At 46.5% G+C, this 15,510-nt stretch overlaps 1 protein-coding gene across 1 annotated transcript in view; it reads right to left on the minus strand.

The window, feature by feature from the left end:
* The window catches only part of LOC144127799 (uncharacterized), a 482,923-nt gene that overhangs the window by 118,022 nt on the left and 349,391 nt on the right, over window positions 1–15,510 (minus strand). The window contains exon 24 of the mRNA XM_077660716.1: window positions 11,792–11,893. Coding sequence (XP_077516842.1) covers window positions 11,792–11,893 — 102 coding nt within the window. The remainder of the gene's footprint in view (window positions 1–11,791; window positions 11,894–15,510) is intronic.

The raw sequence follows: 15,510 nt of genomic DNA on the forward strand, positions 1-15,510 counted from the left end.
GGGAAGCTCTTTGTTGTTTGAGGCCAGGATGGGAGTTTTGCGGACTAAGACATATAGAATCAGGAACCACGAGATAGACACTTTGTGCATTGCGTGCGGAGAGGAGGAGGAAACGGCTGAACACTTGATACTTTTCTGTAAAGGGCTTCACCCCGCAGTGGAAAGCAGCGGGGCTGATTTATCCAAGGCATTGGGATTTAAGGACAGTGAAGGGAAAGCAGATTTTAAGCGTGTATAAATAACCAATTAAGCGAAGGTTATCTGATTGGTGGCTAAAATCAAGAGAAGAGTAAAATTTCATGTCATGGCTAGGTGGCTTGAGCCACCGCCCGATTTAAAGGGTTCAGCCGTATCCATCCATCCATCGGTAGCGGACCCAACGAAATCTCGAAACGTCATGAGTAAGCGCTCACGCTTTTAAAAGACAAGGGGCGAGGAAGAAATGAAACCAATAAGACAGAGCGCGGTTTCTTCTTCGTCCCTCGTCTTTTTTGCGTGGTTTCAAGATACATTAATACTGTAGCCGCCAATTAGCCCGCTTTTCTCTGTTATATCCAATCCTGGCGCAGAGGTGGAGCGGCCTAGCTACGCGCCACTGCCCTGCGATAGCAGGTGCTGGTGGGGCTTGTATGTGTTCCTGAGTAATCTCTCGCGAGTCATCATTAATTGAACTGCCACAGTGGGAAGTTCACTCACAATCCGGTGAACAGCTTGCGATGACGACACAACGTGAAGTGACCAAGGTGGCCCACGTGCTAGAAGCAGGCTTCGAACAGAGAGACGACCGCTTTTCAGCGGAGCGGAAGCGCTAGGGCACTAAAATGGCAACCAGAAGAAGCTTCGCTCCAGACTCGGGTAGTTAGTTATTGCCATTATTCATACCAAATGATGCGTTCTAGCGATCGGTTTGATTTTCAAGTGGCATGAATAATGTTTTATTTCAAGCGACACCATAAGAGCATCACTGCAGCGGAAAGCCAGCATCGCACTGGGGGAAGACACTAATGAAATAGAAAAAAATACCTGTCCTACTTTGGTTTCAACGTGGCCGACCAGCTCCATCGTTGTGCGTCAGGAAAGCACCGGCTAGGCGAGGAGGGAAGTCTCCCTCATGGGGGAAGCGGATGGATGGATGGATGGATCGGTGGGCGGGTGGGTGGATGGACGGACGGATGGATGGATATGGCTGAACCCTTTAAATCGGGCGGTGGCTCAAGCCCCCTAGCCATGAATTATGAAATTTTACTCTTGATTTTAGCGACCAATCAGATAACCTTCGCTTGGTTATTTCTACCCACTCAAAATCTACTTTCCCTTCACTGTCCTTAAACCTCAATACCTTGGATAAATCAGCCCTGCTGCTTTACACTGTAGGGTGAAGCCCTTTACAGAAAAGTATCAAGTGTTGAGCCGTTTCCTCCTCCTCTCCGCACTCAACGCACAACGTGTCTATCTCGTGGTACCCGACTCTATATGTCTTAGTCTGCAAAACTCCCGTCCTGGCCTCTAATAACAAAGAGATTCCCCTACAATTATCATAGATATTTTCATTGGAAATTTTCTGCTTAAAGATCCTGTACGTTCCCATTGCCCATTTCGCCAGCATCTATTTTCCACGGAGCTCTTTCTGTTTCTTTAACCTTTTTCTTAACCGATAATTGGTGATTTTCCCCCTTACTGCTGTCCAGATATTTGCTTGTCAATTTTCTAGTTCGCTTTCTCTTTTCGCATCAACATTCCTTAAATACAGGTATCTGAAAACTTTCCTAGCCCACTGCTTTTCCCGCATTTTTCTCAATCGCTCCTCAAATGCTATCTTACTGCTAGCTTCTCTGCTCTCGAACGATGCCCATCTCATATCACCCTGTACCCCCTGATTTGGTGTATTGCCATGTGAAAGCTAGCCTCCCTTCGCCACGTTGTTTAATTTCTAACCTTGCATGAACATCCGGTCTCATGCACAGGACCGCATTACCGAAAGTCAGGTTAGGAACCATCACCCTTTTCCAGATCCCTCTTACCAGTTCATATCTATTGTAATTCCACATTGCCCTATTTTTCATGACAGCTGCATTCCTACTAGCTTTATTCATTACATATTTTTCCTGCTCTGTCAGATACTCAGCACAGTTATTTATCCACACCCCAAGATACTTGTACTCATCGACTACTTCTAGCGTGAACTCCTGTATTCTACGCTCGCCGACCTCATCAATAAATATCATGACTGCAGATTTTTCCTTAATAAACTTTAAACCTAATCTATCTCCCTCTGTACCACATATGTCTATCAACTTCTGTAAATCTTCCTTGTCATCAGCCATTATCACTATATCATCGCCGTATATTAGTCCCGGTAATGACTGTTTAATCCATTCTCCTTGCTTGAAAAAAGAAAGGTTGAAGCCTAGTCCGCTCCCCTCTAGCTTGGCCTCCAACCCTTGCAGGTAGAACATGAACAACAAAGCAGACAGAGGACATCCTTGCCTAAGCCCCCGCTGTATCTCTAGAGGCTCTGATACATTTTTTTCCCATTTTATGAGCACTCTGTTACCTTTATATATATCTTTTAAAAGATTAATTACTCCATCTTCCACATCCAATGTGCCCAGTATGTCCCACAGATACTCTTGAACAACGTTGTCGTAGGCTCCCTTAATATACAGAAATGCTAGCCATAGGGGCCTGTGTTCCTTTTCAGCAATCTCTATACACTGTGTCAATGAAAACAGATTGTCCTCCAACCTCCTTTGTTTCCGGAACCCATATTGTAGCTCCCCTAGCACCCCCTCGTTCTCCACCCAAGCCTGAAATCTGTCCTTTATAATCTGCATCACCACCCTGTACACCACAGATGTCACTGTTATGGAACGGTAGTTACTTACGTCAGCTTTGTCCCCCTTTCCCTTATATATCATGTTCATTCTACTTAATCACCATTCATCGGGGACTTTCCCATCCACTATCAGTTTATTCACCCCCTGTATTAATGTTTGCTTGGATCTTGGTCCTAGCTTCTTTATTAACATAATCGGAATATCATCTGGTCCTGTTGACTTGCCACTAGGAACCTTCTTCCCTGCCGTTTCCCACTCGCTTTGCTCAAGTGAAGCTATTGCAGTAACCGGCCTATCATCATTCGATAAATTTTGTGCAACATTTCTTTCTTTAAATTTTTTCTGTCATCCTTGTTCCTATGTGTTTTATCGCTTCATCCCCTTCTAGTCGAATACCCTGATCTGTAACAACAGCGGAAGCAGCGACGGGGGCGCCACCTGGAAGGTTACGCGGAACTCCGCGGAGCCGGTGAGAGTCTCTTCGGGATCCAGCCGCACGCTATCGTCACCTTCCGCGGCAGGCTCACGGAGATCCGTAGTGCCTTGCCGCTGGACTTCTGGTTCCAAGCTGCAGAGTGAGCGCAGCAAACGCACGCTCACGGCGCCTTCCCCAGCAAACGTGCTCGGTGATGGCTTAGCCCTAAGAATGCGGCGTGGACGGGAAGACCCGGCCGCCATTGTCAGAGCATACAAACGTTTAGCGCCGATACCTCCGAAGTCACCCTCTGCCCCAACTGGTAAGTCGGAAGCTCTTTTTACGTAGCCTTCTACTTCCGAGAAATGAATGCCTCGTTAAAGTCCTGTAGTTATATGGCCCGCTCTGCGCATTATTTGCAAGTGTAATAAATCGCATATGAGTGTTCATGCTTTGTACTCCCTCCCTTTGCTCCATCGAGCACGAACCTCTCTGCGGCTGGCGAGCGGTAACGCACCATGCGCAGAGTGGGAGTGCAGGGCATAAGGCTGTCCCCCATATTTCCATATTGGCAGCCCAACGTGTGGCAAGCTCTAGGGAGGAGGGACGACAGTCAGTTCGGTTCGTGGAATGCCCACCCGGATTTCGAACAGCGTTAGGCCTGACCGGAATTAGGTGTTGCTAGCAAGGCTAAGATGCTTTCTAGATAGCGAGATGAGCAGAATAGCAGCATGAGAGAATTGCCGTGGATGGTACACTCTTCATTAGCACTTCATCGATGCACCTTTGGAAGGTGACTTTACGAGGTCCACCGCACATGGAGAGCGAGACCGAGTCGTCCACGGGGAACAGCAATCCAGAAGCCAGTGAATGCGGAAGCCTGAAGGGTGGCCCGATTTTTTTTCTTGTACATAATTGTAAATATTTTCTTTTCTGTCTCTGGCTCTGGGAGCTGGGTGCCGTAATCTGCTGACTTGTATTGCAGCCATGATTGGAGGAAAAGCACCGGGGCGCTCCGACACAGCGGGAAGCGGTGGGCACCGTTCGCTCAGAAGTTGCTGGTATAGCAGCGAGCGAGTAGGGTCACCTTGGCACGAACATATCTCCTCGTGCCGTTGTGTTCTAACTACTGTCCTTGGCCCTTTGTTGGAACCGGGAAGTGCCTGAGCGAGTAGGCCTAAGGCTCTTAAGATTTGGGAGTACACGGTCGTACCGTGGCACAGGCATGCACAAAATTGTTTGGTTGTTTTGTATTATCCTCGCTAGAGCCGAGAACTCTCGCGCACCTACAGAAAGTGGACGCGGCAACACAGCCGTGGCTATGCCACCCAACGTTCCGCTCTTTGTGCATGTCTTGAACGCGTGTATCGGCTTCGCCTTGTGGGGACCTGCCCTGCGGCCCCCTGAGGTTGCTTTCCCGCGAGGCACCGTGCAGCGGCGGTCTCACCTCGAGGCTGAGCGCATTCCCTTGTGAGTTACATTAACTGGCAAGAGAGGGCGCCAGCATCGCTGCGCGGAGACTGCCAAAGCCCGCGCGCGGGAGAGGGGGCAGAGGGACTTCGGCTGGGATCGTCGGCGCAGGCAGACTTGTCGCTCGCGGCTCCGCTCTTCGCTGGCGGGGCGAGGAAGCGACGGGGAGACAGGCTCCCGTACTCGTCCCGTCCGGCCTTCGGAGTGCATATCCCTTGCCCTAGCGCGGGCGAACATTCGCTCGGAACCTTGCTGGTGAGTCGGACGTCCTCGATTCATTAGAGTACCTTGTTGCTAGCTGGCGTTATTGTTTCTGTAGCAATAAATGCCTGTTTGCGTCAGCCAATGTGTCGTTCCTCTGTTCCCCCAGAGCAAGGCCCGCCGTGGTCGGCGAGCGCTCGGTAGCGTACGCGATCACGCACGGGGTAGGGTTCGGGCGGCTTTGAACCGTGTCAGCCGCGATTGAGTGGGGAGAACGTACTTATCTCCCCATTCAACCCCACAGCCTTGAGCAGGATTACAGCAGTCTCGCAGGATGGATGCCGGGAGCTTTTCTGCGGCGTTAACCCAACGCTACATTTCGACCGATAGAGCAACTGCACCAGATTGTTCAGGAAAAGCCGCAGGGTAATGCCACCGAAACCGCACGTGGACATTACCTTTTGCGCATCTTCTTTGAGCACGATGACTACGGGACCCGCCCCCATCCAGGACCAGCTGCTGCCTATAAATTGGTGCTCACCGAGAGACAGTTCAGTGGAAGCGGCAATACAGCCGTGACAATATCAACCAACGTTCCCCTGCTTGTACAGGTTAGTCATTCATATACGGTTTCCGTAGTGATGACCTCTGTCTTGTAGTGTTGCTGTGTCCAGTTACTTCGTTATGTTGTTTTTGCAAATGTTTATCATTAGCGGCGTGTTGCTAAAGTTGTCGGGCGATGTGGAGGAGAATCTCGGTCCAGTGACGGAAGAAATGTTTCCAGAATTCATCCAGAACCAAAAAGAGATCCTGTCAAAACTCACCAAGGTCCAGACAAATCAGGCTTCTGAAACGAGAATGCTAAGTTGCAGTGCAAAATAGATTTATTGCAATTGAACACAAGCTAGAAAACCTGGACGATACCCAGAACAGGCTAGCAAAAATACTGAAGCACTTACCAATATGTTGAATGATGACATGTCGAGCGTTGCTAGCCAGGTCGATGAACGAGACAATCGCTCACGAAGGAATAATTAAATAATCAGAGGCATGAAAGAACACGCCCATAAAACTGAGATGATATTGATGAAGAAACTGACTGAAGATAGTTGTACTGACATCCTCAAGATAGAAGTAAGCTCAACCGAAAAAAAACAGCAAAACAAAAACGCAAGACCAGGAGAAGACACACACAGACTGTCGCCAGTTTTGTGTGTTTTCTCCTGGTCCTGCGTCTTTTTTCTGCTGTTTTTTTTGCTTGAACATGCACCAACTCGCACAGCAATTCACGCTTCTTAACTAGAAGTAAGCGCCATTAAAAGAATTCACAGACCTGGTAAGAAAGCGCCTGGAAGAAACCCATTATTTTCAGGGTAGAAGGCTTCATAGGGACAAAACAAAAATTTTGAGCAATTGTACTAAGCTTAAAGACTCTGAAATCAGCATTAGTGAGGATTACTCTACGCGAGTAGTGGGGATATTAGGAAGAGACTTTGGAACTCGTGTACAGTGGAAAGGCAAGAAAGCCGTGAGGCCAGACTTGTCTTTGACCCAACTAAAAATGAATAATATGATGTATGGCTGGGACAAAGGCAAAAATGAGAGGTACCAAATTGCCAGTGCCGCTGAAAGCGGCAACCGACGCAAGCACAAAAAACTGGAAGGTTTTGAGATAATGAATATAAATGCTCGGAGTTTAATAAACAAAAACCAATGCTCTGGAAGTCGTGGTCATGGAGCATGAACCTGACGTTATTGTCATAACAGAGACATGGTTGCATGAGAACATAACAGACACCGAGTATGTGCCAACCGATTATAACGCATTCAGAAGGGATCGAGCAGGAAGAGGAAGTGGTGTAGCCATACTAGTTAAGCAAAGCATTTCGTGCACTACCCTTGAGCAGTCGCACACTTTAGAAGCAGTATGGATTAAAATAAAACTCACGGATCGGACTGTTAACATTGGAGGGGTGTACAGGGCCCAAACACTTTACCTGCAGTAGTTGCCAGCCTAGGGAAATTCATAGAAAACAATGTTCGAGAGGCAGACAATATAATTATCTTGGGCAACTTCAATTTACCAACAATTAATTGGAGCTCATGTTCACCCGGGAGGAAGGATATGGCGAGCTGTGAACATCTTTTAAACTTAGATGTCGTAAACCACAGCATAGAGCAATTTATGCCTTAGTAGAATAAGAAGTACGGGAAGAGAAATCCATGGATTAACAGAGAAATTATTCATGCACAAAATTAGAAGAAACCGGAATGCATGTTCCCAAAACAGCTATACAGCTGATACAATCAGTGTTCGCTATATGAGACAAGATTTGAAGTGCCTCATTAGGGAGTCAAAAGACCGACTATGCAAAGTAACGTTAAAAAATTTCCTTTCCGAAGCAGCAGCTAAGTTTTGGTGATATGTGAATTCGCCGACTAAGCAGTGCTTTTCTAATGATGACATTAACATTGAAGAGAAAGCTGAACAATATAATACCTTCTTCTCGTCCGTCTTTACTAAAGATGATGACAAAGTTCGAATCCTCACCAAAAACTCTGCTCAGGCTCCTATTTCGGACATAATTAGAATAACCGAGGAAGTTGACCTGAACGCTTTGCTTAATATAAACACAAAAAGAACCCCGACCAGATCATGTTCCTAACGAATTTTTAGTCAGGTATGCTGAATGGGTGTCCAAGTTCCTTACGAAAATATTCGTTCATCAGTTGTGAACAGTTCCTCACCGCATGGAAAATAGCCAGAATAGTTCCGGTTCATAAAACAGGCAGCAGTTCAGACGTTAGCAATTACCGGCCAATTTCTCTTACTAGTACTTGCTCTAAAATACTAGAACACATTATATTCAAACACCTCTCCAACTGCCTTAAAATGTATAGCTTCCTAAAATTTCATCAAGAAAGAAGGAACATTGCCAGAGGGCGGGCGTCACCGCAGCAGAGCTGAACCATGGACCTTATTGGTGGACATAGTGTACAGCATGGTTTCCGTAAAGGTCTATCTATGATGACACAGTTAGTTGAATTGGTTCATGACGCTTCAGAAACGATAAATTTGCGAGGACAGATGGACCTTATTTATCTAGACTTTTCTAAAACCTTTGATAAGGTTTCACACCCCGAACTTTTGCTAAAAATCAATACGGTGTTCAAGAATCCCAACCTCACTAAATGGCTCACCTAGTACCTACGGAACCGCCAGCAATATGTAGAAATCGACATGTACAGGTCCAGCTTACAACCGGTGTTATCGAGAGTATCCCAGGGAAGTGTCCTTGGGCCTATATTATTTCTTTTTTTTTTATTAATGACCTGCCTAACCTCGCTTCTGTTCCATTAAGATAATTTGCTGATGGGCTGGACTGCTCTGTGTATTAATTGCAAGTGTAATAAATAGCATATGACTGTTCACGCTTTGTCGTCCCCTCCTTTTGCTTTCCCGAGCACGAGACCCTCCACGGTCAGCGATCGGAAACGCTGCATCCGTGGAGTGGGAGTGCGGGGGTGGAACGTTGTCCCCCATATTTCCACAAATTTCATAGCTGAGAGAGCGGGATCCGAACCCGCGGCGGCGATAAAAAATCAGTTCCACTGGCCGCTCCTTCAGACCACTATGCTAATGCCACAGCTTTTTTTTAAGCATGGCATTTATTGCATTGAAAATATATGTTATTTATATTAACTAAATTATTTACAAAGCTTTTTGGAAATGCCTCAAAACACATCGCAAAAATACAGAGCACTAGACGTGACGTAAGGCTGAGCACATCACCAAGAGGGGATCCCACTCCGGTTCAAAGCCGGTCGGTTCACACACTTCCCTCAGATGAACAATATATTAGGAGAAATTTTAACGCCCTGCCTGTACGAACTGTCCAGCTCTCGAGCTGTGCTTGCAATGTCGTCGTATATGTCATGCACCCGCGTTCACGTGTGTTAAACTGCCAGCCTCTCACGCTGTAGTTTGAAAGCGTGGTATTCATCAGTGCGCGTGGAAGCGTCGTCAGACGAGCATGCAGGAAACCGCACGAAATGGCGGGAGATTAGGAACAGCCAAATTCAAAAGACCCAGTGCTATCGCAATGTCATCGGTTTGGTTTGGTTTATGGCGGTTCAATGTCCCAAAGTGAATGAGGCTATGAAGGACGCCGTAGTGAAAGGCTCCGGAAATTTCGACCAACTGGGGATCTTTAACGTGCACTGAAATCGCACAGTACACGGGCCTCTAGAATTTCGTCTCCACCGAAATTCGACCGCCGCGGCCAGGATTGAATCCGCGTCTTTCGGGTCAGCAGCCGAGCGCCTTAACCACTGAGCCACCCCGGCAGCCCAATGTCATCGGGTGATGGTAATTAAGGAACCTACGAACTTTCCTTTTTCTCAGTCCATTCTGTGCTTAGCACATATTGTGACTGTCGAGGTGGACGCTACTGCATTGTTTTCTAAATATCCTTGGCGTACATGAGCTTTTTTTACACAGACACAACAACGCGCTGGCTCCTTTTTGCGGTGCATATAAATAACAATGAATTGTGGGGGGCGCATGTATGCATGCAGTGCGTGCCAGAACTAAAGGCAGAATGATATTTTGGGGCTCAACTCGTAACTGTCTCGGTTCTGTCTCATGTATTAGCTCAAACAACACAAACACACACTACATGCATGCACACACAACAATATAAACATCTAGTCTCTCGTTCAATAGTGCCTTGAGGGCTTGTCTTGTATGTTTATTACTCAGAATATCGCCAGATGTTGCCGACTAAAAAAAAAAAAACTCGAGTTTTAAAACGACTGCTAGTGAGGGTGAGGGAGGGCCAGCAAATTTTTTGAAGGGTGAGGGAGGGCATCCTGCGGTGCCAGAAATGTAAAACAAGTTGACTGCTGCGAAGGAGTGGTATATAATGGTTTCGCCCAGTGATTCACACGTAGGCCAAACTTAATTAGAGGCTGAGACAGCACGAACGCAACTGCAGCCAGATAACAGACCTCGAAATCTGCAGCGCATTACGCCAGATGCAAGTAATGCACACCTCACTTTCATCAAAGTGCAGTTTTGCTGAAATTGAGATAAGAACTGTGGGAAACTTGATGCACTGAACGAGGAAAACAAGGTGCATGTGCTTGTCACCTTTCAGTTGGGTTTTCCTGGCATGAGAAAGAATTTTTGGCAAAGAAAAGGAAAAGCACTTATGCAATTGAAAATTTTAGGAATCATATTGCATTTTTCAACATGATAAGAAAGATGCTGACTTGACTGTGTCTTTGCAGAATTTCATTTTCACCCATGCACTCTGGAATAAGCTTTCTTTTCAGCTACAATAATCCCACCGGCCCTATTCCAAACGCCATTAATCTTCTAAATTTGCATGTTGTGGTCTATTAATTCATGCTTATTTCTTTTAGTTATCACCTGTCATATTGTGGCTCATATCGTTAAACTATTCTGTAATTATTAGGGCCCATTGACACTTTTTTGCTTGGGAACACCCTCATGTTGCATTGCGACTACATTCCAGTTCTTGTACTGCATAATTTCGATAAGACAACATTTGGAGCAAATTTCAGGATGATCAAATTCACAAAAATTCACCGGCTAGAATGCTTTCCATAGTGTGCAGAAATTCTGATGTTCCAAACACTCGCCCATGCCCCTGCGGATGATGCGAACGTGCGTGTCACGACCGCAGACTTGAGCACTGTACTCCACGAGAACTTTTCGGCAATGGAGCAGAAGTAAGCTACAGAGTCAAAACATACCCTGTCTTTCAATCCAGCGCAATCTATTGTCTGGCTGTTTTCTCCTAAAACACAGTATGCTGTCATTACCTGGTACCCACATCTAATGAAACTACCAACTATAAATGCTATAAAGCCAAAGAAATTCAGTTTCCTTAATTACAACAAACCGGCTAGACACGTTTTCTGACAAGAAGCTTCCATAGATGGCGCTACCTATGCCAGCAAGAGTGGATTTACCGCGCAGAGAGCAACGTGCTGAACTACGTGTTGGAATCACACAGTTAGAGATGCTCCGCCTCTGCACCCTCCCTTCCCTGTTAACACAAGCTGTCGGCGAGTATACGTGCTGCCTGTACACCGCCAGCCGTGAATGAGTTCTGTTAGCCGTTTGCATTGCCGATTGCATTTGTCATTCTTTTTCATGAGTGTTTTGCTTATTTTGGACATTGCGGATAATACAAATACTTCTCCCAACCCCATAAGGTTCACATCAGGTTTCTGCAGTACATGATTTCCGAAATACATCTTGAGCCTACGTAGCATCTTGCTCTAATTGGTAACATACCTCGCTGAATTTTCAAGCTGTCATGCACACGGCCACCTATACTGCGCAGGAAACAAAGTGGCCGACACAGCTGTCTTGTAATGGGCTCAGGTCGCTGCCCTCGCAGTTCAATAAAAAAATCAGTCAGCGCCTTCACTGTCTAGAACAGACTGCTCGACAGTGTGCACAAGGAGAGACTAACTTGTGATCATTCCTCCTCATGTGAAAAAGAACATTGCGTGACTTGGGGAAGCACCTACATGCCTCTACCTTTGTTTCACCAGCCGCCAAGCTCAGCTGACTAAAGAAACCTTGCGAACTAATGCCGGGAATGAAATGTGCACAGAGATCACGCACACACAAAACGTACACTCCATGTATTTTTGGCTTGGACTGAAGTGACGTTTCCAATAATTTAGCGTCTGCCATTTTTCATTATATGATCTTGACAGGAAAATGAGCTGCTATATCTTGTCTAGCGTAAATCCTTGCTCTGAGCTATTCGTCTTTCAGCTTCATTTTTTGTAGCCGTGCCTTGGTATTTGATTTCACAGCACCTACCTGAGGCAACGTCTGCGTCGACACCTCCGAGCACAGCCAGAAAGTAGCCAAGCGCAGTGGCCACTTGCGAAGACTCACTGGACCTCAGGCTTAGCTGCATGACTGAAGATGTAAAACAGAGCGCCGCGTCGCAGTGAAGGCTAGACAACATGGCAGGCCATTTAGACACAGCCCTTTGATTCAAGCACTTAATTTCATTTGAGCCCAAACAACTTTTTAGTTATGAAGACTGCAGCGCCCGGGAGCACGGACAACACGAGGGATACAACATAGGCGCTAACTTCCAACTGAATGTTTATTCAATGCATGCACTTATTTTTATACAGAGTTCATGCATCAGAAGATAACCCGCAAGCCTATCATACTGCAATTGCGCCACACACTCTAACCTTTGTTTGCGCCATCAAGAAAAAATGACACCCTCTTTGATAGCAACATAGATGGCTTGCTCACACAAGTACCTTCTAGTCTTTTTATCACTCTTGCCTCCATGATCTTTCTTGTTAGTTGTTTTCCATTTCTGTTAATGACGTGACATCCTTTAAAGTCTGGAGTACTCATACATGGCTACCACTCCACACAATGTTCAGACAGATTAGCTTTATGGTTTTGTGGGTTTCTGTTGTGATCCCGTAGCTTGCCATTTAGACATCTTCCGGTTTAACTTACATAAACTATACCACATGACAGCGGCAGGAAATAAACAACCCCTTCTGTGCAGCCAACAAATTTCTTTCTGTGCTTCGTTCTGCAGGTTTTGCTTCCTTACATGGAAAGGATTTGTCATCTTGCATAGTTTTGCAAGCTTATTAGGGGCTGGAAGCACAATTTGAGCACCTGCTCGCCGTTTTCTACAGATTATGTGATATCCTGGGCATATAGGAAATTAGTTCTACTTTCTTACATTTTTCTGGCCCGCCTTAGCGCTTCTTGCAAATCATCCCTCCAGCTACCGATGCCAAGACATCTCGGGGACACCCCTTTTTCTTGTAGCCATTTTTATTGCTTCTAGAAACTAGCTTCCATCAGGTGCACACATGACTTTTCCAGCGTCTTCTTGGAAGACGTGGTGACAATGCCTCTTTTTATCAACTTCGAGTGTGCAGACTGATATGAAAACTGGGATTTCTAAGTATGAGGTGCATAGCTCCAGCATGTGTGGTCTTGTTCACACACTAACTTGAGATGTAGGAAACAAATTTTTTTCTTTTCTGGAAATTCACAGGTTATCTGAAGTGGCTGCAAGACTTCCTTAAATCCCGCTATTACATTCGACGATATGTTTTCCAGGTCTCCCAAGGTACAATCAAGAACTACAAGAAAATCATCAACATATCTAAACACTGTTTGCACACTCGAGCTAAGCAGACGATCATTCAGGATTCTGTCAACACTTGCGAAGTACAAGTTGCTCAACACTGGAGCAAGGCAACACCCAATGCAAACCCCGTCTTTCTGCAGGTAGGGCTTGCCTTGCCAGCCGATAAATGTGGACTGGAGGCAGAAAGATAGAAGCTTTAAGAGATGCCGCACAGACACTCCTGTAGCGTATTGAAAATCTACCACTCCTATATTGTCAATGCTATCTTCGACGCACTTAAAGGGACTATGCAAAGAATTCAAAGTCGCTTGTAAATGTCTTCTATGTTTAGAAATGATGCTAATGAGCATTCACACCAAGTATAAGTCTTCGGAACTGAGCCGGCAATTTATTATAAATGTAAAAAAACGTGTTTTTTAAAATTCGTGGGCCGATTGGTGTGCTCGTAGTGACTGATTTTGGGACTAAAATCGTGGAAGAAAGACGTCACTGTACCGTGACGTCGCCAGGCCACCACACGCTGTCATTCGCTGGAGCCACGGCAGCCACGATGTCACGGGCACACTTCCGGTAGCCGTGAAAATCGTCTGCTCGTGCTGCCGCGCGACCCTCTCGGGCAAGTGCGGGCCAGGGCATTGCCTTCGCGCATATGGTTTCAATTTTAATCTGCCGCCTCCTTCTGTCGGGAGTTCCGGAGCCGCTCGCACGGCTCTTCGGGGGCACGCATAGGGCTCGATGCCCATCACGGCCGTAAGAGTGAGCAGTCGCACCTTGAGGTCCGGGTTTATTACTGCTAACTACAACAGACGACAAGCAAAGAAACCCAACGCGCGCCGCAATCCAGGAAGGCGAAGAGAGACCACAGAGAAGCCGCCACACCGCCGACGCTGCTGCAGGGGGGCTAGGAGCGACCACCGAAAGTTGCAAAGCGAACGTCAACTGATGACGTATTCAAAGGCGGGGCCCAGTGCCAGACCTGTTTTCTTTAATTTAGTCTGGTGCCCCTCGTGTACGAGTTGAGGGGGGAGAGGAGGAGCATTATTTTTAATCGTCTATATCTTCGTTGTTATTGATGCTAGCTTAAAAATCCTTGCATTGGGGTGACGAGTGATGAAATGCCTATCTCTCGTCTGCTTTACGTAATCTCAATTAATTTATTGCATAGTCCCTTTAAGCAAATCTGCGTGCGGTAGTGAATAGCTTTAATGTCGATCGAGAAGTCCTGAAAGGCCTTGTGGGGTTGAATAGGACAACTTGTCGGACATTGCTGTGCGATAGGCTTGAGGGTTATCTTCTGACACACCCACTCTGTATAAAAAAAGGTCGCCACTGTCTGGAAGATGTTGAAGTTATGAACGTTATCTTCTTGGTTTACTAAAACTGATATGAATATGATTTAAGGGAGGTTTCTGCCGCCCGGCGTTATTGGAAGTATTCGAGTACGTCTGATCTCTTGGACTTATTTCTCAGATCTTCTTCGGCCACAGCGTGAGCAGGCGATAGTTTGGGATCATTTAAGTCCTTCTTCAAACGCACTGTGGTAGTGAATGTATCGGCGAAACGAGCGCATCTCAGAGGAGCTTAGAAAGACAGCTCATTACGGATGGATGAATGGAACATGTGCTCTTTGAAACGGGGTGGATTGCCATCATGCTGGATGGGAGGGCACATGGGAGGGATGGGAGTGCACAACCATTTTTATGGCCGCCATCTTGGATTCGAGAAACCGAAACTATGCTACTATTTCGCCCCCTTACGTCATACGGGGGGCGTAAGGAATAGAGGGCACACCCAATTTTAATGACCGCCATCTTGGATTCGAGAAACCGAAACTATGCCGCCATTTCGTCCCCTGACGTGATACTAACATAGTTCCACCTCTAAGCCGCCGCGGTGGCTGAGTGGTTATGGCGCTCGGCTGCTGGCCCGAAAGACGCGGGTTCGATCCCGGCCGCGGCGGTAGAATTTCGATGGAGGCGAAATTCTAGAGGCATGTGCACTGTGCGATGTCAGTGCACGTTAAAGAACCCCACAGAAAAGCATGATATCAGTGCGTCACAGGGTGATCAAAAACCAGGTCTTTTTATCCAAAAGTGCCACAGATGGCTCACTAACACACATTAAAGAGTCAACTAGCCCAAACTCAAATTTAAGTCACTTACGTGTCAAGCCTGAGTTTGCGCATATGTGCAGTTTTTAAAATCTGCCTTTCTAGTCTAGTTTTTCTCATTGCGACAATGGTGGCCTTATTCAGTATGGGGTGGCAACTATCGCATTCTCGGCAGTGTTTTGGAAGATTGGCGCCATTCTCAGATTTCGGAGACCGGTAGTGCTGTCGCAGCCTATAATTTATACATTGGCCCGAAAAATTCAGGGGCGGTGACTTCGAACACCACTC

This window comes from Amblyomma americanum, chromosome 4 (genome assembly GCF_052857255.1).
Source record: "Amblyomma americanum isolate KBUSLIRL-KWMA chromosome 4, ASM5285725v1, whole genome shotgun sequence".
NCBI lineage: Eukaryota > Metazoa > Arthropoda > Arachnida > Ixodida > Ixodidae > Amblyomma > Amblyomma americanum.